Below are 27,546 nucleotides of genomic sequence, written 5' to 3'. Positions count from 1 at the left end.
CACACAATACTCCAGGTGAGGTCTCACCAGAGCAAAGTGGCAGAATCCCCTCTCTGGAGCTGCTGGCAACACTCCTTTTGATGCAGCCCAGGATGCAATTGGCCTTCTGGGCTGCAAGTGCCCACTGCCTGCTCATGTCCAGCTTCTCCTCCACCAGCACCCCCAAGTCCCTTTCCTCAGGGCTGCTTTCCAATACCTCACCCCCTAGTTTGTATTGGTGGTGAGGATTGTTCTGCCCCAGGTGCAGAACCTTGCACTTGCTCTTGTTGAACCTCATGCGGTTCACCTGGGCCCACCTCTCCAGCCTGTCCAGGTCCTTTTGGATGACATCCCATCCCTCTGGTGTATCGACAACACCACACAGCTTGGTGTCGTCCGCAAACTTGCTGATGGTGCCTTTAATCCCCCTGTCTATATCATTGATAAAAATGTTAAACAGTGTTGGCCCCAGCACGGACAAAGAGGGACCCTGATAAATATGAAGCCATCGTTTTTCACAGTGATCTGCTCAACGTTCTTGCAAGCAATGACATTACTGCTCTTCTTCCTTGTGCCCCCAAACCCTGGCAACAGGTCGCTGCTGTGAATAAATGCGATCCTCCTCCAGAAGTCCTGGCTGCTGAGGACCATAGAACTCATGTCATGAATAACGTGCTGCAGCCCCAGAGGATCCTTGACAGGTGAGTTTACCTCCACTTCTTTACCTCCACTTCGCCCCAGCTCCTGAGGGTGGCACTCAAGTAAAGCAGAACAGGTTGTCACATTCAGAGGGACAGTTTTTCCCTCCTTCTCCCACCTCTAAATTAACCTGACGGAAGAAGAGACATTCCACAGTATTCTGGGAGCAGTCTGGAAATTAGGCAAATCTTATTTGGTGGAAATTGATTATGAAATGAAGTTAGTCATTCACCTCCAAAGTCTGAGACAGATTGTCCGCGGCTCCGTTTCTTTTAAACAATCTGTTGAAGCAGATGGCCATTTGCACCATAAATGAAAGATGCAAAATTTCTATCAGTACCCGAAGGCAATTTAAAAATCTCTAGAGGCAGAAGAGAGCTGTAAAACATACCTCCTTCTCATTCTACTTACTCCTCCTCTTCACACCATTGGCATCCCATTGTGAAGAAAATGGCTTTATTTTGTGGCTTTGGGGCACGTTTTATATTCATAAGGTGAAATTTTCAAGTTTGCACATAGGGAAGTCCAGCTCTTTCTGCCTTTGGGAGAAGGTGATGCTGACTGCCCCATAAAACACAGAAGGGAAGAGGCAAATCTATGTTCTTTTTCCAACCTTGCCATTGCCAGGTGACTTCTCTCAGTCTCATTTCTCATCTAGAAAGTGGAAATAGCCATAATTTGCTGCTCTGCAGATGTGTTATGATATTTGCTTGATGAACTCTTGGAAAATGCATTGCCATACTCTGATGGAAGATACTATGAAATATACTTTTATTATTATACTCTCTACAGTGGGCACTGAGATCAATGTTTGTGCCCCACACCCTGTTTTATCACCATTTTGGACATCCTAATTAACCTGATTTAAGATCCATGATTTAGTAACTCAAAAATTTATATTTTTATAATATCTTTAATGCGACTGTTGTGTTTTCTGGGTTTGTGGATGAAAGACAAGAACCATCCCCGTGGTGATGATAGCTCTGAGAATTCTTAACAGCTTATTAAAAAAAAAAAAAAAAACACCCTGAAGATTTATTTACTGTTTTGAAGGGTTGGAGATTTCTTAAAAAGAAAAGCACAATAGTTTTACCTAAAGGCATGGATTTCTTCCAATGCAGGCATAGGCTCTTTTTAAATATTTGTTTCTTGGATTGTGTGTGTGTGCCTTCATCGCTGGAAAGAAACAATTCTGTCTTCTGTCAGAGGTATTGCATACACAAACATATAAAAACACGCAGCCCAGCATTTATGGTACTGACCAAAATTGTTAATGATGCTTTGAATGTTTGCCCGTGCTCAGCTGGAAAGCACACAGCACAGTCGTTAATGAAGTCTTCCTAATGAAGCTGTGTTATGGTCTTCTACACTATAAAATGCTTATTGGAACCAAATTGGTATAGTTCATTTGCATCTATATTTTTAGATGAGATTATTTCTGGTTTAGTAATATCTGTATTAAAAATGAAACCTGTAAAGAAAGCAAAAAGTTACGTTGTTGCATACTCTGGAGCCAGAAAACATTAAGTTTTTTACGCCATTTCCTCTCTCTGTGCCTAAAGATTTTATCTTTAATTACATGGTAACACATCACTGAACAATATCATGTGTATTTTTGCAGATTATTTCTGGTTTAGTAATATCTGTATTGAAAATAAAACCCGAAAAGAAAGCAAAAAGTTACATTGTTGCATACTCTGGAGTCAGAAAACATTAAGTTTTTTATGCCATTTCCTCTCTCTATGTGCCTAAAGATTCTATCTTTAATTACATGATAACACACCACTGAACAATATCATGTGTATTTTTGTTCTACTATAGATGCTTGTGACATATAAAAAGGTATCTCAACCATAGTTATAACTGCGACATGGGAAGCAGAAATTGAGTAACAGAGGGCTCTTCAGTCTATTGGGCAAGTACACGATGAGACTTGGTATCTGGCCATTGAGGATAAGTTCATTCAGAGAAGAAATAGAGCATGATTATTTTTAACAATGAATGTAATTAACCATTGGAACAATTTACCAAGGGTACCGAGAATTCTTCGCAACTGGAACGTTTTTAATTAAAAATACGCTCTAACGGAACCTCAGGTATCAGGCTTGAAACAAGGACTAACTCGGGGAAATCCTGGTGCCTGTGTGATGAGGGGAGTCTGAGCAGATGATCACAGGAGTCCCTTCTGGCCTTGAAATCTATTAATCTTGCACAGCGGTGTATTCCTGTACTCGCCAAAGACAAAGAAATTTGAAAGATGCCCATTAAATGAGCCAAGAAGCAGAAAACGCAAAACTTTTAGTCTGTCTTTTGAGAACCAGTAAGTGGTGATGCAATGAAAATAGTTTTATGGAAGTGTTCTCCATGTGTCATAGAATCATAGAATCATAGAATGGTCCAGGCCGGAAGGGACCTCCAAAGGTCATCTAGTCCGACCTCCCCGCAGTCAGCAGGGACACCCCCAACTAGACCAGGTTGCCCAGGGCCTCGTCGAGCCTCTCCTTGAATATCTCCAGGGAAGGGGCCTCAACCACCTCCCTGGGCAACCTGTTCCAGTGCTCCACCACCCTCACAGTGAAGAACCCTCTCCTCATCTCCAGTCTAAATCTGTTCCCCTCCAGCTTGAAGCCATTGCCCCTCGTCCTGTCACTGCAGGCCTTTCTAAACAGTCTCTCCCCAGCCTTCCTGTAGGCTCCCTTCAGGTACTGGAAGGCTGCTCTTAGGTCTCCCTGGAGCCTCCTCTTCTCCAGACTGAACAACCCCAGCTCCCTCAGCCTGTCCTCGTAGCAGAGGTGCTCCATCCCCCTGATCGTCCTTGTGGCCCTCCTCTGGACCCTCTCCATCAGGTCCATGTCCTTCTTATACTGAGGGCTCCAGACCTGCACACAATACTCCAGGTGAGGTCTCACCAGAGCAGAGTAAAGTGGCAGAATCACCTCTCTTCTGTACTTCTGGTGAAATAATAAATTGAAAAAAATTAAGGATATGAGGAATTTGAGCAGCTGGAATTTATTTAAGGGTATTTGAATTCCGAGTGTAATCATGTGAAGTAATGATATATTGTATCATTGCTGGTTATAGCACTTCCTTGTAAAAGAAAAGATAACAGAGGAATTCTACAATTTCCAAGCATGTAGCAGGCTCTGTGCATGGAGAAAGGAATAGATTAAAACTGTGTTGAAGATAAGGGTTTTGTCTTCACAGACCTGCCTCGACATCATTATTCATGAAGGGCATGGCCTTAAGCAAGAAGAAGAACCTTTCTGCGTATGTCATGATAAATTTTGAATCTCTACTCACTAAAGGTGTTTCCTGGAATTCCCACCTTTGAAATGGTTTATTTATAATAGTGCAATTGTAGTTTCCCCAACTGTCACTGGGATCACGTTGACTTAAACCGGTCTTTTCCTGACCACAAGTGTTAGAAAAAGGGAAGGACAATCTGAAGAGCTCAAATAATCAAGAGAGGAGGAAGATATTTCTTGAATTGAACAGAATGTCACAACCTAACAAATTCAGATAAGGATTTAAAAAATGTAGTTTTACCTTCCCCAGTATTTTAAATGTATTGTGTTAATAAGCTTATTGTTCTCATGTTGTCTAATGTTTTGTAAATATCACCAGTTGGCACAGTAAGGAAAAAATCCTTAAATCTCCCAAGAGTCTTGCTTTAAAATTGTCTAGAGGATGGAACACTGAACCAGGGTCTGGGCTGATTTTGCAATTTAGTAGCAGCATATACATACATATTCGAGCTGGTTGCTTAATTTATTAGGTGTATCTGTTATTTCTGCTATTCTGTGAGGATAGTACTCCATGGGAGAATTCAGAGACTGAATTGCATTGTTATCTTAGCACTTCTGAAGCATCAAACCCCCTTATACACATATATTCTGATAGGAAATAGGGCTGATTTGCTGAACCTAAAATAGGATTAAAGCCATTACTTTGACATCTTTTTCCTGCGTGGTTGTGTTGGACGATTATCATTACTTCTTATACAGTTAATTACTTGTAAGAGAAAAGGTAAAATAACTATACTGTGTTTTCAGGAATTTGTGTTCACCTTTAAATCACATTAAATGAAAGCTTAACACACATTGGTGGTTTTATTCCACTTTAAAATTTAAATTGAATTAAAATTATATATTAGTTGAAACTATTTATTAGTTAAAAATAAGAGGGTTTGAAATTATGTCAGCTATTTCTGAGATACTATCAAGTGGCATAATCTGAAGATTTAGCTGAGATTTAAAAATGAGGCTCCAAAGTTGCATTCCATTTTTAGCTGTCTAAATAAATTGCTGGACACTTGAAAGAGCAGAAATGCCATTCATTCTAGGATTTACAGCTGGAGGTGGAAATCTGAGGATCTAACCATCTGCTCAGCGTGGAGAAAAATGGAGGGCTTTGTATTTTTCCAGCACTTTGGCTTCTTTTATTGTAGCGTTATTTGTGTTCAGTGGAGTTTAAGGATCTTAGTGTTTTTTCATCGTATTGAATTGAAGAGTCCTTTACAAATTTCCACCTTCATCTGGCAAGGCCATGGAAGTCAGCAAGATTATAGGCAGGAGTGCATAAAGGTTTGTAGGGCTGAGCCCAGGTTCATGCTAAGCTGATTATCCTGATCATTAAAATATTACCATCTCTGCCGTAGACTTGGAAAACTCTTAAACAAATCCCAGCAACACCGTAACTGCAGAGGGAGCTTTAGAAAAGGCTATAAATCGGAAAAGATTATAGTAGGCATAACATTATTCCTTTTGCAAAAGAGCCCCGGGGGTCTTTAATGTGGTATTTGTGTGCTATTTTTATGTTTAGAGCATCTCAAACTGAGCACGCGCTTCTCCTGATTTTTGTGAACGCTGTGAATCGCGTGATAGATGGATGGGATTAGTTGAAGTGATGATAAAGTCTCTGCAGAAGCTTTATACAAAGTGACTGGTGTGGTGTTGTCGATACACCAGAGGGACGGGATGTCATCCAAAAGGAGGTGGGCCCAGGTGAACCTCATGAGGTTCAACAAGAGCAAATGCAAGGTTCTGCACCTGGGCCGGAACAATCCTCGCCACCAATACAAACTAGGGGGTGAGGTATTGGAAAGCAGCCCTGAGGAAAGGGACTTGGGGGTGCTGGTGGATGAGAAGCTGGACATGAGCAGGCAGTGGGCACTTGCAGCCCAGAAGGCCAATCCCATTCTGGGCTGCATCAAAAGAAGCGTTGCCAGCAGGTCCAGAGAGGGGATTCTGCCACTTTACTCTGCTCTGGTGAGACCTCACCTGGAGTATTGTGTGCAGGTCTGGAGCCCTCAATAGAAGAAGGACATGGACCTGATGGAGAGGGTCCAGAGGAGGGCCACAAGGATGATCAGGGGGATGGAGCACCTCTGCTACAAGGACAGGCTGAGGGAGCTGGGGTTGTTCAGCCTGGAGAAGAGGAGGCTCCGGGGAGACCTAATAGCAGCCTTCCAGTACCTGAAGGGAGCCTACAGGAAGGCTGGGGAGAGCCTGTTTAGAAAGGCCTGTAGTGACAGGACGAGGGGCAATGGCTTCAAGCTGGAGGGGAACAGATTTAGACTGGAGATGAGGAGAGGGTTCTTCACTGTGAGGGTGGTGGAGCACTGGAACAGGTTGCCCAGGGAGGTGGTTGAGGCCCCTTCCCTGGAGATATTCAAGGAGAGGCCCTGGGCAACCTGGTCTAGTTGGGGGTGTCCCTGCTGACTGTGGGGAGGTCGGACTAGATGACCCTTGGAGGTCCCTTCCGGCCTGGGCAATTCTATGATTCTATGATTCTATGACTGAAGATTTCGTTTGTAGGTAACGTCACTGCTCCTTCTTTTCCTTTCTTGCAGCACTTTACCTAGTCTTGATACTCCCTACCCCATGCTGGTATTAGTTGGTCCTCTGGCCTGTGGTAAGAGAGAGCTCACTCATAAGATCTGCAGACAGTTCAACAATTTCTTCAGATACGGGTAAGTTTGCTCCCTAAGTTTAAAAAAAAACATCAAGTGATCAAGGCTAGAATTGCTGCTGGTTTCTTTTTCTTTTTTTTGTTTTTTTTTTTTTAAAGAAGTTAAAAGTTAAAGACAACCTATAAATGTTCATTGCCATCATGCGTTTTATCTCTTCCCAGGGCTTGATTGCCTGAAGTCATCAAACACATCCTTAAAAAAAAAGAAAAAGCCATTTAAATTGTCATGTTCTTTTCAAAGGTGAACGGCAAACACAAATGGGCCATTTAGTGCTGCTTTTATTGATCTGTTCTATTTATGCTCCCTAATGCCCCTCAACCTAAGCATCTGTTCAGATATGTCTGCATTTCTCTTAATTTTGGTGATGTACCTGCATATAAACACATTAGGATGTACGTGCAGACCCCATCCAGAAGCTGGGAAGAGGAAGGGAGTGCAATTTCTGGCCCCATTTATTATCCCGTGAGTAGCATTATCAAAGCAAATGGCACCTTTCAGGCTTCATCACCTGCTGGGAAGACTTAATTCTCCCAGTCTGAAAGGCCTGAATTATGCTCCTCACTGCCTTGGGCTCCCTCTGTATTTAGTGAAGGGAAACTATCTCTTTCCAAGGGAGATTCAGCCTTTGTGAATCACTCCCCTGAGGTATCTACCTATTTTCAGTGCAGCGTAGACAGGAAGCCTGGCTGAGTTAGATCACCCCTCTCTGTTACCAAAAATTAGGTAAAATTAGAATCATAGAATGGTTTGGGTTGGAAGGGACCTTAAAGATCATCTTCTTCCAAACCCCCTACCCTGGGCAGGGACACCTCCCACCAGACCAGGTTGTCCAGAGCCCCATCCAACCTGGTCTTGAATACCTCCAGGGTCGGGGAAGCCACAGCTTCTCTGGGCAACCTGGGCCAGGCTCTCACCACCCTCACAGCAAAGAATTTCTTTCTAGTATCTAATCTAAATCTCCCCTCTTTCAATTTAAAACCATTCCCCCTTGTCCTATCACTACATGCCCTGATCAAGGGTCCCTCCCCATCTCTCCTGTAGGCCAGCTTCAGGTACTGGAAGGCCGTTACAAGGTTCCTCTTGTCCACCCATTCCATTCTTCAAAGTGGAATCATAGAATTGTCCAGGTTGGAAGGGACCTTTCAGATCATTGAGTCCAACCATCAACCCAATGCTGCCAAAATCTACCACTGGCCCATGTCCCTCAGCACCACGTCTGCCTGGCTTTTAAATCCTTCCAGGGATGATGACTCCACCACTTCTCTGGGCAGCCTGTTCCAAAGCTTAATACCCCTTTCAGTGAAGAATTTTTTCCCAATATCCATCCTAAACCTCCCCTGGTGCAACTTGAGGCCATTTCCTCCTTTCCTATCACCTGTTCCTTGGGAGAAGAGACCGACCCCCCCTGGCTACCCCCTCCTTTCAGGGAGTTGGAGAGAGCGAGAAGGTCTCCCCTCAGCCTCCTTTTCTCCAGGCTCAACACCCCCAGCTCCCTCAGCCGTTCCTCATGAGACTTGTGCTCCAGACCCCTCACCAGCTTCCTTGCCTCGTAATGTAACCAATTTTTTTCCTCTTCAGTGTATAAAAAAAAAAGACTGGAGCTCAGGGCACGGACCAATTTTTGTACCACTTAAACCAGACCTAAAGTATTTAACTTTCATAGTTCCTCTACCACATGCTATTTGGCACTAGTCTGTATTCCTGTTATATTGTCTTCTCTGATTTCTCATTTTATTTTTATTACATGAATTTATCTGTTCATTTTTAACCAGACTTTGGCCATAGTTTCACATGTACAGCATTGGCTGTTTTATGATTTTTAGCACCACAGGACCATGCTCTGCATGTCGATGGGATGTCTCGTAGTCGCCGCCTTCTCTAACGTAACACACCATGGGGAAAAAGCCTTTATGTATTTCTGTCTGCTCCCTACTCAGATTATAGCCACTTGCTGGATTAAATCATTAAACTGGGAAGCTGAAAGGACATTTTCAGAAAATATCTGTGAGGGTTACGTGACTGGAAAAACGACTTTTTGCCTTTCTTTAAAGCAACTACTATGTTTTGAAAGACTTGATTGGAAATTGCAAACTACTTGAACACCCGTTGAAATTTTCCAAGCACTCTGTGGGTTTTTTAAGAGCATTGTTTTGATACTGTGTATTTTATTTCCTAAAAGTTTTATGCATGAGGGAGGGGGGAAAAAAGGGAGAGAGACGGAATCTTAACAGAGCAGAAAATTGCAACCATAAAGCAAAGTTGTATTTTAATTATTCAGTGGAGATTTAAGCAATTTTATGGCTTACACTTTTAAATTTCAAACATTCCACTCATTAAAAATGTATTTCATGCAAGATACCCTGGCAGTTTCAATGTAAACATGGCCTTGCAATTAAAAAGGGTTGTAATGTTTTAAAGTGTTTCAAAAAAATAAAGTGAAATTGGACCCTCAAACCATCTGGCTAGTGCTTAGGATTGACCTTTAGAGCTGGATGCGTTCATAATATCTTAAAGAAAATCAGACCTTTGAAGTGAAATTTTACGGAGCCCACGTGTAGCACCCTCTTCTCATTTGCCAGAGCTCGCTGATAAAAATTAAAGTGGCACCCTCTAATGCTGTGATAGTTTAGATTTGTCAAGCTCTGCCTTATAGACTAAATTTCTTAATGGTTTATAACTCAGCTACCTTGACTAAACGAACAGAAATGGCCTGGTAGGTGGTATAATTTTTGCCATATTTTGCAGGACAATCCAGCAGAAGTCAAGGAGTTAAAATAGTGTCACTGTGAATCAGTGCCAAAGCTCCACATCACACTTTTCTTATCCTACATGGATAAGAAAATGTATTTCTTATCCTACATGGATAAGAAAATAATTGGACATGGACTGGCTGGAACAGGTGGAGCAGAGGGCCACGAAGATGATCATAGAATCATAGAATGGTTTGGGTTGGAAGGGACCTCAAAGATCATCCAGTTCCAACCCCCCTGCCATGGGCAGGGACACCTCCCACTAGACCAGGTTGCTCAAGGCCACATCCAGCCTGGCCTTGAACCCCTCCAGGGATGGGGCAGGTGCTCAGAGGGATGGAGCACCTCTCCTATGAAGACAGGCTGAGGAGCTGGGATTGTTCAGCCTGGAGAAGAGGAGGCTCCAGGGAGACCTTATAGCGGCCTTTCAATACCTGAAGGGTGCCTATAGAAGAGCTGGAGAAGGACTCTTTGCCAGGAAGGGTAATGATAGGACAAGGGGAAATGGTTTTAAATTGGAAGAAAAAAGATTCAGATTAAATATCAGGAAGAAATTTTTTACTATGAGGGTGGTGAGACACTGGAACAGGTTGCCCAGGGAGGTGGTGGAGGCCCCATCCCTGGAGGGGTTCAAGGCCAGGCTGGATGGGGCCTTGAGCAACCTGGTCTAGTGGGAGGTGTCCCTGCCCATGGCAGGGGGGTTGGAACTCCTTGATCTTTGAGATCCCTTCCAACCCAAACCATTCTATGATTCTGTGATTCTACAATGGAAAAATTAAAACCATGGCCTCAAGTTACGCCAGGGGAGGTTCAGGCTGGATATTGGGAAAATTTTTTTCCCTGAAAGGGTTCTCAGCCATTGGAATGGGCTGCCCAGGGAGGTGGTTGAGGCCCCATCCCTGGAGGTGTTCAAAAGACAGGTTGATGTAGTGCTGGGAGGTCTGGTTTAGTGATGATGCTCCTTGTTTGTTGTGCGGGTGTCTATTTTTGTCAGTCAGGTTGACGGTTGGACAAGATGATCTTTAAGGTCCCTTCCAACCTAGAAGATTCTGTGATTCTGTGAAAACCAAAGCAGAAACAAGTAGCAAAATATAATTTCCTAAGATAATACGTTACCCATTGCATACTTTGAATTAAAATGGCTAAGGGATGACTTTGTGGAGTAGGGTAGATGGTTGGACTCGATGATCCCAAAGGTCTCTTCCAACCTAGACGATTCTATGATTCTATGATTCTATGAAAATTGCTACGTACATTGACTTAGCTGTGGTTTTGGGGTTTCTTTTTTGTGTTTCATTCTGATTGTAGGCTCAGGTATCTGAGGTTTATCCGATTGTCCTCACGTGGTGGCAGGCAATTACTTTTCCTGCCTTGTATCCCACTTATCTTCCCAGTTTCAGTATTGTTTCTTCCCTTGCTATTAGGGATCTATTTAAAGATTGGTCTTTATATCTGTTTCTTAACCTCAGAGTTCAGCCCAGCTCCTAGTTGCCTTTTCTGTATTTAGGATTCTACTTTATATCATCCACAAGCTGACAGAACTGGCAAAAAATGGTTTCATCATTTCTCTGTTACAGGGAGCTGTGACAGCTTCAGTCCAGGCTATCCTGGGTTGGGGGGGGATTTATAGCCAAAATGTAATGTTGCATTTAAACTTTTTTTTTTTTTCTGTATTTATGGGTTAATCTTTCAAATATGCGGCATTAGTGGTATGATTTGCACCTCTTTATATTTCTCATATTTCTTCTCTTCTTAAAAATGGAATGATTTGTAGTATTCTCCCTTTCCCTCCCTCCCATTCCATAGCTGCTTCTGTGATTGAAAACAGGTTATTTCTTTATTATACCATTTATCTTCCAGTCCCTGTCACACTACCCGGGCAGCTTACTTTGGGGAAGAAAACAGACTTGATTACTATTTCGTTTCTCAAGAAGCATTTGACAAAATGGTGACTGCTGTAAGTACTCAACTACTACCCTAGTGGGCCTATTTTCTACCCCCAGAGTGAACTCAATGTTTCTGTCCAGGTCTGATATTATTATTTTTAATATTAAGTTTGTGTCTTTGTGTGTGCTTGTTCACTCACGGTTATGTGGCTTAAGTTCACACACAGAAAGCACAAATTTATTTTATATTTATGTTGTCTTTTCTATGCATATATAGAAACCATTAAGTGGGCATAATGGCCAGTAAGAATCTTTAAACAGCAAAATAATGTAGAAATAAACTTATTTCCATATGCAAATAATCTACTCTGTGTCTAGGAAAGAAAAACTCTTGAAACAGCTGCCATCTTTTTATTCTTCTTTATTATTTTTTTCTTTATTTTTTTCAAAATCTTCCAGCAATCCTGCAGGGAATGCAGCCTTTTAAAGTTTAGCAAATTCACCCCGAAGGCGTTGTGTTTCTCTCTGAAGGCAGTGTGCCTCCAGCTACTGTTTCTGATGCCTTTTGCTGCCTGCAATAAAACTTTGGCTTGAAAAGCCACAACAGAGCTCATTATTTGTACATACACAAAGGGGGGAGCCAACGCAGTCTTAAGCAACTGATCTGGCCCTTAATGATAACTCTCAGTAATCAAGTCCTTAAATTTTAAAAGAATATAATCTGCTTACATCTCTCTCGACGTACTACTGGGAACCAAAGTTTCTCTTGTCAGGTTTTAACTTTGAAATTTCGTGGCCAATTATGCATTCTCCTTGCAGATTTGTTTCCGTCCTCTTTTTTTTTTTTTTCCTTTGGCATCTTCTATTTTCTATGGCACGGCCATATGGTTTGATGCAATGTCAGAAGAAGGATGCCCCTTGCTTTAGATCTTGCTTTCTTTTACAGTGGGAATGAATAACCCATGAAAGCTGTAACCTGTCAGCAGCTTGTTTTCAAGAGGCTGGTGTTTTATTATCCATGAGCGACGTAGGAGCCCCTACCCCTGCAGGACTGACTGGCTGCTCTTCCCTGCAAATTCCTTCTCCCATCGGCCTCATTATCACTGATGATTTAGGCAGGGGGAAACTTTGTAGGGAGAGAAAAGCAAGGAAATCCAGAGTGATTATGATCCTCTAAGGAAGTTAATGCCCTTAAAATATTTCCTTTGTCGTTATACTCGGTGTTTTGAATTTCAGGGCAAGTTTATAGCAACCTATAAATACAGTGGCTATCACTACGGACTTGGGAGAGACACCATAGAATCAATTGCCAGAGAAGGTCTTGCAACCTGTGTTCACTTAGAAATAGAGGTAAGGATTAATTAATTCCTTATTGCCTAACCGTTTTCGAACGAGTCATTCTGTGAGTACTCTCCTGCTGGCTTCTTAAAATTTCCTGGCCTATTTTTCCAATCTTCAGCAGCCTCATCTCCCCACCACGTCACCAGTTCTTTCCATTAGAGGATCCTCAGCTTTCCACCCATCTGCAGCTTGTAGTGGGACTAGTCTAGAGCTGCCCACCTACTGTTCACCCTTACAAAAAATGCCATGTTTCTCCTTTGCTGATGAGGCAACGGAGGATGTGTGCAGGCCCGCGGCAATATTTTGGGCAGAATTATTAAAAAATGCAATCTCTTGGAGGGATTGCTTTGCCCTCTCTGAGCTTTGTCAGGTGCACACGCACAGATGGCAGAATCTCAGAAGTTAAGAAACTAGGTCACAAACAAAGTGTCAAAACCTCACTCTTGGGATCCCCAAAGAATAACTTTTTAGCTAATTTTCTAATTGTGTACTTCTCATTATCTTAGATGAAGATTTACTACCTAGGGGTTGAGGTGACAAAAAGGGTAGGCGTGCTACATTGCCTTCCAAATTCTTCCTACAAAATAAGCACCATCTATATGAGCTTCCAAAATGAGAGACTTTACAGAGTGCCCAGTATGTGATACAGGGTGTTGCTGGGATTCACTGTGTTTGTAGGGCTCAGCTCTATCTCTGGAGGATTACTACAATTTAACAGACACTACTACACTCCATGATAGATGGGGGAATAATAGTAGATACCAAAACTGAGATCATCAAGTCCAACCACAAAAAACAAAAACAAAAAAACAAACCAAAAAAACCACACAACCACCACAAAAACAACCACCCAAAACCACCACCCACCAACTAAACCCCACTCCCACAACCCCACACACAACACCCCACCACAAACCAATAACCTTGGGCACTAGAGCAGGCCCTGAAGAGCCACGTCTACACGTTTCTTAAATACCTCCAGGGATGGTGACTCCACCACCTCCCTGGGCAGGCTGTTCCAGTGCCTGACCACTCTTTCAGTAAAGTAATTCTTCCTAATATCTAATCTGAATCTCCCTTGCCACAGCTTCATACCATTACCTCTGGTCCTGTCATTATTCCTTTGGGAGAAGAGGCCAACCCCCACCTCTCTACACCCTCCTTTCAGGTAGTTGTAGAGGGCAATGAGGTCTCCCCTCAGCCTCCTCTTCTCCAAACTAAACATGCCCAGTTCCCTCAGCCTCTCCTCATAGGACTTGTTCTCCAGACCAAATGTGGGAGACTGCAGTGCTAACAGGATCCTAAGTTGTGCATCCAGAGTTAGGGGAATGACTAGGGAGACTTGAGCAAAAATTATCCTAAATTTAATTAATTTTAGGATAATTATCTTGTTTGTGAAACTGATGATCGAAAAACTAGTTTTTACTTAAGAACCTTAGAGTTCATAAGGAGTTGTAGTCCCCGTTGGCCCAAATAAATCTGTATGTGTTTACTGGCTTGCATATCAGTGTACAAATAACAGAATAGCAGCATGTCAGCGCTAAAAAATTAGTAGCTCCTTGCTCAAATGGTCCACGATTTAATGCTGCAATCTTGGTCTTAAGTGCCTGTTACTTGGCTGATATTAAACAGCAAATTAATAACTTAATCTCTGCGTTGTTCCATTTCCTCGTTTTCCTTGCTCTTGTGAGAATGGGAATCACCCTCAGTCTCCACTGCTTGCAGTAGGCAGTGAGTGCATTTGTTGTCTTGCCTGACAGACCCTAAATTTATCAGGGCAGAAAAATAGGAGAAGATTAAATATGATGGAATGGGTTGCCTTTTAAAGTTGTCAATTCTTCACAAAGCAGATGGGTTATCAAATAATTTAGGAGAAGAAACTTAATGGAACGTCGTGTTTATTCATGAGGAGGTTAACCCAGCGACACGGGCAGTGACCATAATTTTTACTGGGTATTACCAAAGCAACTGTCATGGACAGATAGTGAAGAAACTCCTTTGTCACTGAAGTTTCAAGATCACCTAGTAATTATGCATAGTCTTGTATCACTGTGGATTTTGCCAGCAGATGAGAAACAATAATGGTGAGTTATGGATCTGAATAGAAGTTATCGAAGTCCATTATCTTCCGCGAGGCTCATAACAAAAGTGATTTACCACTATTAAAAGAAATTTTAATTATGGTCTGTGGGCTGAGACTAAAAATTTAGAGCTGTTCATTCCCTTTAATCTGGAGTATATCTTTCACTGATAAAGGAGACTGACACAAATTGTAAAAGTTAAATCTTGCTGAGTCTACACTTCCAGTTAGTGCAGCTGCTGTAATTTTGGCACAGTCTGCAGGGCTTTTCCCTTTACTTCTGTAGCCACCGATACCTGCAGAGCAACTGAAGGAGCTGCACGTGGCTAATGTGTCTCATCCTGCTTCCAGAAACATAAGCACACCCTGTCTCCTACCAAAGACCACCCTGTATTGCACTTATTACTGGTTATTCAGGCTGGGCACTCAAAGGAAGTAGGATATAATACTAGACAACATCTCTTTTAGAAGCCCATGCTGTTAAAATTGAGATGCTTTAGCTACTTTAAATGAATGGACACGCAGCATGGGCAACAAACAGGAGGAGCTGGAAACCACCGTGCTGCTAGAAAGCTTACAACCTGGTTGCCATTACTGAGACCTGGTGGGACAAATCTCTGGTGACAGCTCCCTGCAGTGCTGCTTCAATCTGGGGCCTCAGCACAGGAGAGACGTGGACCTGTTGGAATGGGGCCAGAGGAGGACACGGAGATGATCCAAGTGTTGGAGCCGCTCTGCTGGGGGGACAGGCTGAGAGAGTTGGGGGGTTCAGCCTGGAGAAGAGAAGGCTCCAGGGAGACCTTAGAGCCCCTTCCAGTCCCTCAAGGGGCTCCAGGAGAGATGGGGAGGGACTCTTGATCAGGGAGGGGAGCCCTAGCATGAGGGGGTCAGTTTTAAACTGAGAGAAGGGAGATTTTGATTAGGTATTAGGAAGAACTTCTTTGCTGTGAGGGTGGTGAGAGCCTGGCCCAGGTTGGCCAGAGAAGCTGTGGCTGCCCCATCCCTGGAGGGGTTCAAGGCCAGGTTGGAGGGGGCTTTGAGCAACCTGGTCTGGTGGGAGGTGTCCCTGCCCAGGGCAGGGGGTTGGAACTGGATGATCTTGAAGGTCCCTTCCAACCCAAACCATTCTGTGATTCTATGCAAGTTCAGGAAACTCAAATTTTACATTGCAAGCTGCCCCAGCAAAATAAATTTGTCTGTATCTTGATGAAGTTCCATGCTTTCACTTAGAAGAACACACCAGCTGAGGAGAAAAGTGTCAGGTTGTTCAAAGTGGAAATCTAAGGTCCAAGGCCGTGATGCAGGTAAGTTGTGCTGTGGGCCCGTACAATAGTGTGGGTAAGTGATACACACATTTAGAATAACTGCATCCTGATGTAACAGAAAGGATGGAAAAGAAGGAAAAGCCATTAACTGGGGGGTATGAGAAGTACGATGCTTTAAATCACTGTGGAATTTGGCTAAAAGGATTCTTTCAAATGTGTGTTTAGAAGAAAGTTATACTATTCTTACAACATTTTCCACGTGTCACTTTAGGGCACTTCACCTTGACCTTGCCCTCGCTGATAGATCTTGAGACCTGTTGATTGTAGACAGGTTTCCAGTGCTGCTTTCACCCTAATTTGGGATAAATACAGAGTTGTCCTAAACTCAGCTACAGGTTCAACAGGCACTCAGTGTCAGGAACAAAACATTGTATTTCTCTGCTTAATTTTTAAGGGTGCACATAGCTTGAAAAATACCTACTTTAAACCCAGATACATCCTGTTGGTACCAAAGAACAAGGAAAAATATGAGGGACATCTGCGGAGGAAAGGATTATTCAGCAGGCCAGAGATTGAGGAGGCAGTCTCCAGAGTGGACATGTACATCAAATTAAGTGAGGATTTTCCGGGATACTTCGATGCAGTAGTCAACACAGGTAAATTAATCTCTTTCATGCTATAAATCTGACTTTTAATGTCACACCAATAGATGGATTCAAACTGCTACACAAACAAAGCCACTGGAAAATACTAAAGATAACAAACGGTTTTATATTCGGCATGACAGTTTAAACTATCCCTTAATTAATTTTCCCAGTTAATTCTTGTCCCAGGTATCCAAAAGCTCTGGAGATCTCTCAGGACTGAACGACTCTGCTGTGTCCAAGTTGTGCTTTAAGCCCATCTAGAAAGCGAACCAACTATTGAAGCCCACTCCTTAAGTATTGTCTCCTAGGAGAATATTAAACTGAGCTGTGCTAATTGTCTGTTGGTTTCTGGACAGAGTTCAGAGGTGCTTTTGATCTTAAAGACTAATTATCTCTGGGCAGCACAGGCTTTTTTCAAGTGTTGAAATGATAACAACTGATGTGACAGCTGACAACATCTCCCTGTAAAGAAGAGGCTGCTGCAAAGCTGTTCCTTGCAGAACTCATCTACTTAGTAACATGCTCAAGTCCACCTGCCTGAAACCAGGAACGAGGGTGGTAGATGTTTTCATTAAAGCTAATGTTTGCTTCTTGATTTTTAGGAATTGAGGATAGCAGGCGGTAAAGGAGAAGCCTTTTCTAGTTCTGTGTCTACCCTTTTGTGGAGGTGATTTTTGTGGTTCACCGCTGTGATGGTGAAATGTATCACTGCGGAATGAAATATGTGTATTTGGAATTATTGTCAAGGGCATTTGGAGCTTAAAATTTAAATAGAATCATAGAGTGGTTTGAGTTGGAAGGGACCTTAAAGATCATCGAGTTCCAAACCCCTGCCATGGGCAGGGACACCTCCCACCAGACCAGGTTGCTCCAAGCCCCATCCAGCCTGGCCTTGAACCCCTCCAGGGATGGGGCAGCCACAGCTTCTCTGGGCAACTTGGGCCAGTGTCTCACCACCCTCACAGCAAATTTCTTTCTGGTATCTAATCTAAATCTTCTCTCTTTCCATTTAAAACCATTACCCCTCATCCTATCACTACATTCCCTGATCAAGAGTCCCTCCCGATCTCTCCTGTAGGTCCCCTTCAGGTACTGGAAGGCTGTTATAAGGTCTCCTTTGAGCCTTTTCTTCTCCAGGCTGAACTCCCCCCAACTCTCAGCCTGTAAATGTAGCATTAAAGAAAGAAAACACAGTAAACCAAATTGCAGAAGGAGAATATTTAGGTGAGTGCAGAAACTGAGGTGAATTTCAGATTACGGTCTTGAATGTACCATTTATGAAGATGATGTTTCTCCAAAAGAGATGAGCTGGATGAGTTAAAGGTGTGTTTCTGTATCAAACTTCTGTGATTTGGAGCTTTGTACTGATGAAAGCTTGTTTGGTTGGTTTTTTTTCCCTTATGTATCCTTTCTCCTCACCATGAAATTCACATGTCCCTTTCTGCAGATGATCTGGATGAGGCATTGACAGAGCTGAGTTTCCTTGTCAAGGCGTACCTGGGCTTGGAGGCACCTGCAGTTTTTGATAGCATTCAGGTCTGGAGCAGCAAATCAGGAGCAGGTACTGTATCTGGGCACATGCTACTACTGGTTTTATCAGGACAATATTCCTACTTATTTGTTACAAGAACTGGTATCTGTGAATGAATAGGTCTCCTGGACTGATTCCTCCTTGGGATCTGAATCGTTAATGGAGACCTTTGTAGGTTCTTTACATCACTGTGTGCCCTGAGGCAGTAATATGCAGAAAGTGACTTGCCTCACTCTTCTGAGGATATTTTTGGCCTGAGGATCTTCTGTTCATTCCAGATGAAGCGAGATTTGTGTCCAGGCCTGGTGGCTTTTGTCTATCAAACTGTTGAGCAACAAGAAAATGGCAGGGCACTGAGACTTTACTGTCTTCCCCAGAACAGCCAGAAGCATGAAGAGATTCTGGAAGGACAGTAATATGAGTGAAGGCAACTTATAAATTAACTCCAAGGGCTTGTGGGGCCACCCACTGTGAGGTCAACCCAAATGATCAATATTGTTTTTAACAGAAGCCTTTTAGCCCTTGCACGACTTGGGCTGGAGCCTCATGATCTCTTCCAGCTAATCCAGCTGCTGTAAAAAGTGGTCAAAGAATCATAGAATGGTTCAGGTTGGAATGGTTCAGTCATGATCTCTTCCAGCTAATCCAGCTGCTGCAAAAAGTGGTCAAAGTATCAGAGGTTGGAATGGTTCAGGATCATCCAGTTCCAACCTCCTGCCATGGTCAGGGACACCTCCCACCAGATCAGGTTGCTCTAAGCCCCGTCCAACCTGGTCTTTAACCACTCCAGGGATGGGGCAGCCACAGCTTCTCTGGGCAACCTGGGCCAGTGTCTCACCACCCTCATAGCAAAGAATTTCTTCCTGATATGTCATTTAAAACATCTAAAACTCCCCTCTTTCAATTTAAAACTGTCCCCCTGATCCTATGGCTCCCCTCCCTGATCAAAAGTCCCTCCCCAGCTTTCCTGGAGTCCCTTTAGGGACTGGAAGGGGCTCTAAGGTCTTCCTGGAGCCTTTTCTTCTCCAGGCTGAACCCCCCCAACTCTCTCAGCCTGTCTTCAATCATGGCCAACTTACCTCTCCTGCCAATGCATTTCTAGTTGGCTCATTGCTCTCAACCTCCTGATCATAGAATCATAGAATCATTGAGGTTGGAAGAGACCCTTGGGATCATCGAGTCCAACCATCTACCCTACTCTACAAAGTCCTCCCCTACACCATATCCCTCAGTACCCCATCTAAACGTCCCTTAAACACACCCAGGGATGGTGACTCCACCCCCTCCCTGGGCAGCCTGTTCCAATGCCCGAACTCTCTTTCTGTGAAAAATTCCTTCCTAATGTTCAGTCTAAACCTACCCTGTTGGAGCTTGAAGCCGTTCCCTCTCGTTCTATTGTTAATTACCTGTGAGAAGAGACCAGCACCAACCTCTCTACAGTGTCCTTTCAAGTAGTTGTAGAGAGTGATGAGGTCTCCCCTCAGCCTCCTCTTCCTCATACTAAACAGCCCCAGCTCCTTCAGCCACTCTTCATATGATTTGTCTTCTAGGCCCTTCACTAGTTTCGTTGCCCTGATGGTGCAACCATTTCTACTCTGGATCAGGGAACAGTTCCTTTCAAAAACTAACCTAGGAAAGAGAACAACTCTGACTTTCAGACAAATGATTCTGTGGTCAAACTCATCAGGCAGCACTTGAATAGGGAGGGAAGGGTAGGGGAGAAGAGAAGAGCTTTTTGGCTGCCTGTGGAGGAAGAAAGGAGGAGTTCTCTTGTCAGAAGCAGCATAACTAAGATAAGCTTAACATATTGTGAGAACTCAGCTGTAGCCCTTGAATTTATTCCAGACAGGGCAGGTTACCAGCTGGGATAAAAGCAGAATATGAGCTCTAAAATAGTGAAGAAAAAGAGAGAAGAAACAGGCATTACAGTGGTTAAGATACGGCACAACATGGACTAATAAGGAGCTCATTTACGTGAACTCTTTCCTCTAATTCCAAGAGTTATGTTGGTTTATGGCTGTCTTCATTAGATGCATTGCAAGAGGAGGGTTAATGAGTTTCCCAAGTAACACAGAGCCAATATTCATGACCTTCTGTGTGGCTCAGTCGGCTGCAAATAAAAGTAGCTGAAAGGAGGGCAAACACGTCTGAAAATGTTAATGAAGGATAGTGTAAAATTCATCGGTTCATCATTTCAAGTAATTTTGTATCCTGAAAGAATTAATAAATACTGATTTCCCAGCGGACAAGAGAAAAGCTTCTACACATATTGTGGCGTCTCAGTGCTATGGCAGTGGGGACCTTTCCCAAGAATCTTATTTAATCTTAAACTATGTAGGTTTTATTTTCATTTCCAGAGCTTCCACGCTTGTTTGAAATGAGAAAGAAGACTTCCTTGCCTTATTTACTATAACATTATTACTTATTTGTCTTAAAAACACTGGAGACGTTTTGTCCTGAGAGGCAATGAAACGCACCGAACCCTAACTAGATTATCAGGAAAGAAGAAAAAGGGGGAGGATTAAAGATAAAAGATTTTTATATAATCATGGTATTTTTGAAGAAATATATGTATGTATCCGGAGTTCTTTTAAAGAACTTTGTATTCCTCAGCAGTTCTGAGTTCTTTCAGCGAGTGACTTGTCACTAGTTACAGAAACATCATTAATAGGACTAGATTTTGGTAATTCTGCTGTCCATAAAGTAACTTTTAAATTTACTATGCACCATTAAATTCATTTAGAGCTTCATTTATAGGTGTTTAAATAAATTTAACTACCCTATTTCTAGAGATCAGCTCTTCTTATGGACTCTGTGAAATAATTTATTTTAAAAAACTTGCCCCAAGGTTGTCTTTAATACGGACATTTTTAGTAAGATGGTAGCAGGGGGAAGATTGGTTGTGTGAGATTATGATAGGCTGTTAATTCCTTTTTTAATGAACTGCTGTGCAAGATCTTTTGCTCGTGTATAGAGTAAAAATACTTGGGAGAAAATAGATAAGCTCTTCCTTTAAAAACTTTTTATGGCAGAAGTATAATACATTTCAGAGCTGATAACGCTTTGTACTGGCATTAGCAGCCTTCATCCACGGAACTTAGTACTTTACAGCTATTAATTATATCTCACAGCAGTCCTGCAGAGTATGCATGACTGTTTGTATTTTGCAAATCAGGAAAGGGACATTTATATCAAAGGCTGATGGTTTGTGATGGTGGGCACCAGGAAACCCACTGAAGTTTAGGCTCTGGGGTCGAACCGAGTAGGTTACGGTGCATGAACCAGAACCCACCCATCTCAAATCTCCTCTGTTCTTAACATCAGATCTTCTGGCAGCTACAAACCAGCTGTGTACAATGGCTATGCTGACAGGCCTCTGATGACTGTTGAAACTTTTTTAGAAAGGCATATGCTAAGAAAAACAACCGTACTTAGTATATGAACATAGATTCCTAGAATCATAGAGTTGCCCAGGTTGGAAGGGACCTTTCAGATCATTGAGTCCAACCATCGGCTTAACACTGACAAAAACCATCACTAAACCATATCCCTCAGCACTATGTCTACCTGTCTTTCTTTTAAATATCTCCAGGGATGGTATCTAAACATGGTATAGTATCATAGAATGGTTCAGATTGGATGGGAACTTAAAGATCATTGAGTTCTGTTCCCCCTGCCATGGGCAGATATAACATGCATATGGATGGAATGTCTCTTTCCCTATAGATGTGACTCTTGTGCTTTGATATGACACACAATGCAATTAGACCTTTTTTTTGATTGGATTTCTGCAAAGACTGTCATGTACCAATGTTTATAAGAATTCTTCTGTGGCTTAATTTCATATTTAGATACAATTTGCTAGACAGGATAATTCCCAGTGTAAAGATTTTTTTAAAATTTGGAAAAAAAACACAGAATCACAGACTGTCAGTGGTTGGAAGGGACCTCTGGAGATCATCTAGTCCAACCCCCTGCCAGAGCAGGGTCACCCAGAGCAGGTTGGTCAGGAACACATCCAGATGGGTCTCCAGAGAAGGAGATGTTTTGGGAAAAAGTGTGTTAGTTGTGTCTTTGGCTTTCTGGCTCTCAGTCATTTTTGATTCCTTGTGATGCAAGTCTTTGGGTTCATGTTCACAGAAATTCAGGTGAGTAGCAGAAGAAAAGGTGCCCCTCTCCAACTCCCTGTCACGTTCAAGAGCTCTGAGAAGGTTTAAACTTGTAAGTAGGGAGACTGTAATTAGCTTCGAGGTCATAACAGTGGTGTATCTCAGAGCATCCATAACAAAATGAGCTCATTTACACACAGTTAAGCACCTCTTCCTAGTCCATTAATGTAGAAGGGGTTTTTTTTTTAGATTTTTCATAAGTTTCATTTGCCAAACTTTTCAGGGGGGATAAATTTGTTATATCTGTGAAGAAGCATTTGGAAGGTTTTAAAGATTTTAGGGAACTGTATAGTTTATATCCTTTATATTATCTTTTGCGAATCCAGAATTGTTCCAAAATTCAGCTGATGACAGTTGCAAATAACTAGTTTATTTCTGCCTGCAAAGTGGTGTTTAGAATATTTTTGTTGAGAATTATCTTTTCCATACCAGGTTCAAGAATACCACTCTTACAAGAGCAAAGATTGTCACCCAGCAGAGTAATCCCTGGAACTTGGTCTTCACCTGTCAATGAGTTCATTGTTCCAAGAGTTTTGGACTCTTCAGCCAAAAACAGGCCAGGGAGCATCTCGGACAAAGTAGCTGCACAACTGAGTGCTCTGGTAAGGAGCTTTTACTCTTACTTTAGAGAGAAATGATAAGTTGTATGCAAAAAATACACATTACTCAGACCTTTTCTTTCTCCAGAGAAAATTGACAGCTGTTCTCTGGCCATCTTTCATCCTTTCATTTCAACAATATTTACCAGTTCCCCAAAGTCAAAGGCAGATTGATGAGAACGAGGCAGGTAAACTCAGAGGAGAGGACAAGCTGCCGTTTCTGCTCAATTTTACACCAGAATAAATCTGTTGATCACGACTGATTTCGTCCAATTTTGTGCTGGTGTAAGGGAGCTGAATTATCATCTGTCAGTTCTACAACGAGATATGAAACTCTCCTGTTGGGAGGAAAATAGTTAGATGCAGTTAAGAGGACAATGAAGATTACTTATGAACGCCATCCTGTGGCAGTGGAAAAACTCTTTCAGCAGAGTTGGAGTTTATACTGGTGATAACTGCCAGAGTTTAAATTTAAGCACATTTTTCACCGGCTTTTACTTCTTTCAGTCAACAGATTCAACAATGTGCTTGGATTTCAAATAACCTTTTGCAACTTCAGCTTCATCTCTCTCTCTCTCTTTTTTACTTCTCCTTAATAGTTCTTTCCCTAGAGGCATTCATTCTCCTTGCAGGCAGCTGGGGGGGAGTTGGGGCTGGGAAGCAGATGTGTCTAATGCTCTTTTTATACCACAATGACAGGAGAAAGAGAAAAAGAAAAATGAAATCTTTAAACTTTGTTCCATTCCAGGGTGATGATGTCATTATGATGAATGATGGCTTGGCAGCCGTGACTTGCTGTACAATTTTGCCACTATCTCTGTATTTATAACTACCTCCGATGTTTAGAATTAGTGCTGTAGATGGAGAAAAGTAACAGACCCCTCTGCCCCCCCCCCACTTTTCCAGGCTTTATAGAAGGCTCTCTTAGGCATGGAGAAAGGTATGACTGTAAAATGGCTGATATAAATAGGGAACCTCCCTTCCGAAATGAAATACCTCTTTTCAAGCCACGCGGAATTAAAAAAAAATGTCACAAGTGTGGTTTATTTTCATGTTCCTGTCACCCAAAGGTTTGTTAGTTTAATGTGAGAGAGAAACCAGAATATTTCTTCCCTTGGTAGCACTCTGCCTTCACTCCCACCACCCCAGCAATTCATTTTTCTCCCTTTTTTTATTTCATCTTTTTTTTTTTTTTAATTCTTATTGGGAAAGTTTACATTTTGTCGAGTCAGGGAGAAGTGGTTCATGATCAAGGTGGGGGGGGACTATCATTTACCTTGCATTTAACTTCATTTTGTCGAGTCAGGGAGAAGTGGTTCATAATCAAGGAGGGGCTATCATTTACCTTGCATTTAACTTAGTGGCCACAAGGCTCTCTTTCTTATTAGTCTCCTCGTTCAGTGCTGGCAATACCTTTCTTTTATTTACTACACTAAGTTCCCAATATATTTTTACAAGCAGAGGAAGCTTTATGGCATCAGCCAAAGTGTCAGCGTTGTAAAACATTCAAGGTGAAACACAGGTGCCTCTTAGACCATATTTAATGAGGAGAATATAAATATGTCTGTGGCCTTAAAGTCAAATTTTGTCTAAACTGTTGTATGTGGGAAAGCAAAAGGGTTTTGTGCTTTTGATACACAAATAATGTGCTGTCACTGCAGTAACCACATTCAACTCCCATTAGGTAGAACTGGAAAATAAAAAATACGAAGAAATTAATGTGAATTATCCACAAGCAAAATAAGAAGCAGGAGCTGCTGCTCGGGGAAAGGCAGTAGATCTGATTCCCTGCAGCTTTATCCCTGGTGAGCACGCCAAGCCTGTGCTAATTTGGGGTGGCTGTAATTAACTCTACAAGGAAAGGTATCTGTACCTGTAATCCACACAGAAAAAAAGAGTGAGAATTAGATCTTCACTAGAAGAAAGCAAAACAAAAGACAAGCTCAGTGAGCATCTTAGCATAAATAGGGAAGGAAAATGAAGGAATTCACAATAGTCATAACGTGAGCATTCAGCAGATGAACTATATTCTCTTTCACTGCTCGTGCCATGACAGAACACCTCTGTTCCAGACACGGGATTTAGCTATTAAATTGATATCAAACTCTCAATGGCTATCAGCTGATAGCAATTCAGGATTTAATAACTGTGCTCTGTGATTTACATTTTATTTTTTTAAGCCCGCTTGTAGCGCTGCGTTTGTCTGAGCTGAGAAATTACATTGTCCTACAGCACGTGTTAATTAACGCGCCCGCAAAACTCAGGACCCCATTTTCCAGTCTGCTGAGATCCTAATGTGTGCAAAGTCGGTTTAACTAACTGGAATTTGCAAAAAGTTAATTCCTTCTTTGAAGGGGGGGAATATGAGTTGATACGGAGCTGGTGAGGCAGGTTTTCTGCCTTGATGAAGCAAGGAGACAGTGTGGTTAAGGTATATCAGAGGCAAATTCTTCTGTGTTCGGCTCCTTGCTAGTGAAAAGAAGCTGAAGACATCAACAGAGCTAGAATTATCCCCAGGAGGTTGGGAGGCATCAAAAGTGGTTCTCTGCAGATATTCCTTCCTGGCACGTTTTGACTACTATGAAGAAATGGAGCTTCGCTGGAGATGAAGATCTTCATTTTTCAAAGCCAACGAGATTTCAGACGAAAATTTGGTTTATATAGATGGGTGAATCGTATTTAGCACCTTGTTAGTTATAAAACAGCACTGCAATTTTCCCAGAACGTAGAAATCCGTGCACTCTAGAGTCTTAATGAAAGAGCAGAATCTCACAGCCAATTAAGTTACTGTATATACTTTTAAGTTGCTGTATAAAGTCGGTTGTATATACTTTTAAGTTGCTGTATAAAGTCAGTCGTATTGCTCTCTACAACTCCCTGAAAGGAGGGTGTAGAGAGATGGGGGTCGGTCTCTTCTCTCAAGTCACAGGTGACAGGACAAGAGGAAATGGCCTCAAGTTGCACCAGGGGAGGTTCAGGCTGGATATTAGGAACAATTTTTTCACTGAAAGGGTTCTCAGCCATTGGACTGGGCTGCCCAGGGAGGGGGTTGAGGCACCATCCCTGGAGGGGTTCAAAAGACAGGTTGATGTAGTGCTGGGAGGTCTGGTTTAGTGATGATGCTCCTTGTTTGTTGTGTGGGTGTCTATTTTTGTCAGGTTGACGGTTGGACAAGATGATCTTTAAGGTCCCTTCCAACCTAGAAGATTCTGTGATTCTGTATTTCTTTATCAGGAAGAAGCTTCTCTCCAAAGGCGTCGTTCTGCGGCACGACAGGCTTTGTCGGGGAAGGCACCCAGTGCCTACGTCCAGCTCTTTCAAAGGTAACACAGAGCAGTTTTCAGCCAAGTTCTTTTGCAATCAAGTGAAAAAAATGCCTGTTTAAGCTTTCTTCTCCACTCCTCTTAAGGATGAATGATTAGAAACTGTCAGGGGTTGCAAATCTCCCAGACAGCTCTCCTTCTTATCACTTTTAAATCTCGCCCTACAAATACATCACACTCCACCTGTCTTTTGACTTGGGAGTGCAGCCGTCCCGAAATGCCTACCCAAAATGTATGAGGCAGAGCCATCCACAAGAACTTGTGGAAAACTATGAAATTATTGTATGCTGCTTCTCGGAGAGAGCAGAAAAGGATAATTTTTCTGGCAGCTCACAGTCTCCGGCATGTTTTTTAGCACTACTAGCAATTAGTGTTGGAAAGTCACAGCTGTGCTCAGTGCAAGGTTGTTTGCTGCAGTACATCTTCTGTGGGTCTCTCTGTTTAAAGCAGAATTTCTGAAAGCTGACTCCATTTCCTAATTTTTTAATATTTTTTTATTATTTTTTAGAAAATGGATCCTGTCTTGACTCTCTCTCCTCCTTTCTCCTCATAGCCATGGCCCTGCAAAAATGGTGTTAAAAGTCTATAAATCTCCATGTGCCTTCTTTGATTGATCTTTTGTGGCACTCCTGCCTTCCCCTGGTATAAATTGTCCTAATCTCAATTCTTCTCTGCTTGCTTTTCCTACCTGCCATGAAAAGGCTCTCAAGTGTTGACATTTAAAGTATCACATAGGCCTCTAAATCAGCCATCAGCAGAACAAAGAGAAAAGTTCACACCTTTCAGCTCATTTCAGGGCTGTACAAGGGCAGTCGCCAATCGTACCTACAGAATGTGTTGATGAAAATCATTCCGATGACAAAGTCTGGAAAAAGAAAGAAAAAAAGAAAGAAGGAAAAAAAAAATTAGTGAATTAAACTGTCCCTAGGAATCCAGTGGCAGGAGCTTACAGGCAGAGATGCATCATTATGAGGCATTTTCCAAATTGTTACTTAGAGAAAAGGTTTTTCAAGTAGCGGATTCACTCATTTTAAATGATGTTGAAATGAGAAGAAAAATGGAAATCAGTGTTTTTTCTTTTGCTAGACATTTCGGGTTTGATTTAGTGTTGGGGTGTGAACTGTTCAGCTGAGGCTGCCTTAGTTTGTTGCTCTTTGCTGCCTTTATTCCACAATATTCATTCACTGGAAGCTGATTTTGGAGTTAAGAATTGGACTTGCTTTGGTGGAGCTGTCAGGCAGGTGAGAGAAAATCCTGTCACCCCCAATCAGCATTTGCAATTACCAGGCCTCAAGGGATAGATGCG

General features: G+C 42.4%; 1 protein-coding gene across 1 annotated transcript in view; it reads left to right on the top strand.

Annotated features, from left to right (window-relative positions):
* LRGUK (leucine-rich repeats and guanylate kinase domain containing) overlaps positions 1-27,546 on the top strand; it is a 71,646-nt gene that overhangs the window by 22,061 nt on the left and 22,039 nt on the right. Inside the window, exons 10-17 of the mRNA XM_014960999.1 lie at positions 574-680; positions 6,530-6,649; positions 11,260-11,356; positions 12,522-12,635; positions 16,426-16,627; positions 18,066-18,179; positions 22,751-22,920; positions 26,152-26,240. Coding sequence (XP_014816485.1) covers positions 574-680; positions 6,530-6,649; positions 11,260-11,356; positions 12,522-12,635; positions 16,426-16,627; positions 18,066-18,179; positions 22,751-22,920; positions 26,152-26,240 — 1,013 coding nt within the window. The remainder of the gene's footprint in view (positions 1-573; positions 681-6,529; positions 6,650-11,259; positions 11,357-12,521; positions 12,636-16,425; positions 16,628-18,065; positions 18,180-22,750; positions 22,921-26,151; positions 26,241-27,546) is intronic.

The sequence above is a fragment of the Calidris pugnax genome, unplaced genomic scaffold (assembly GCF_001431845.1).
Source record: "Calidris pugnax isolate Ruff unplaced genomic scaffold, ASM143184v1 scaffold289, whole genome shotgun sequence".
NCBI classification, from domain to species: domain Eukaryota; kingdom Metazoa; phylum Chordata; class Aves; order Charadriiformes; family Scolopacidae; genus Calidris; species Calidris pugnax.
The sequence above is the reverse complement of the archived record's forward strand: the minus strand, read 5'-3'. Positions and strand labels throughout refer to the sequence as shown.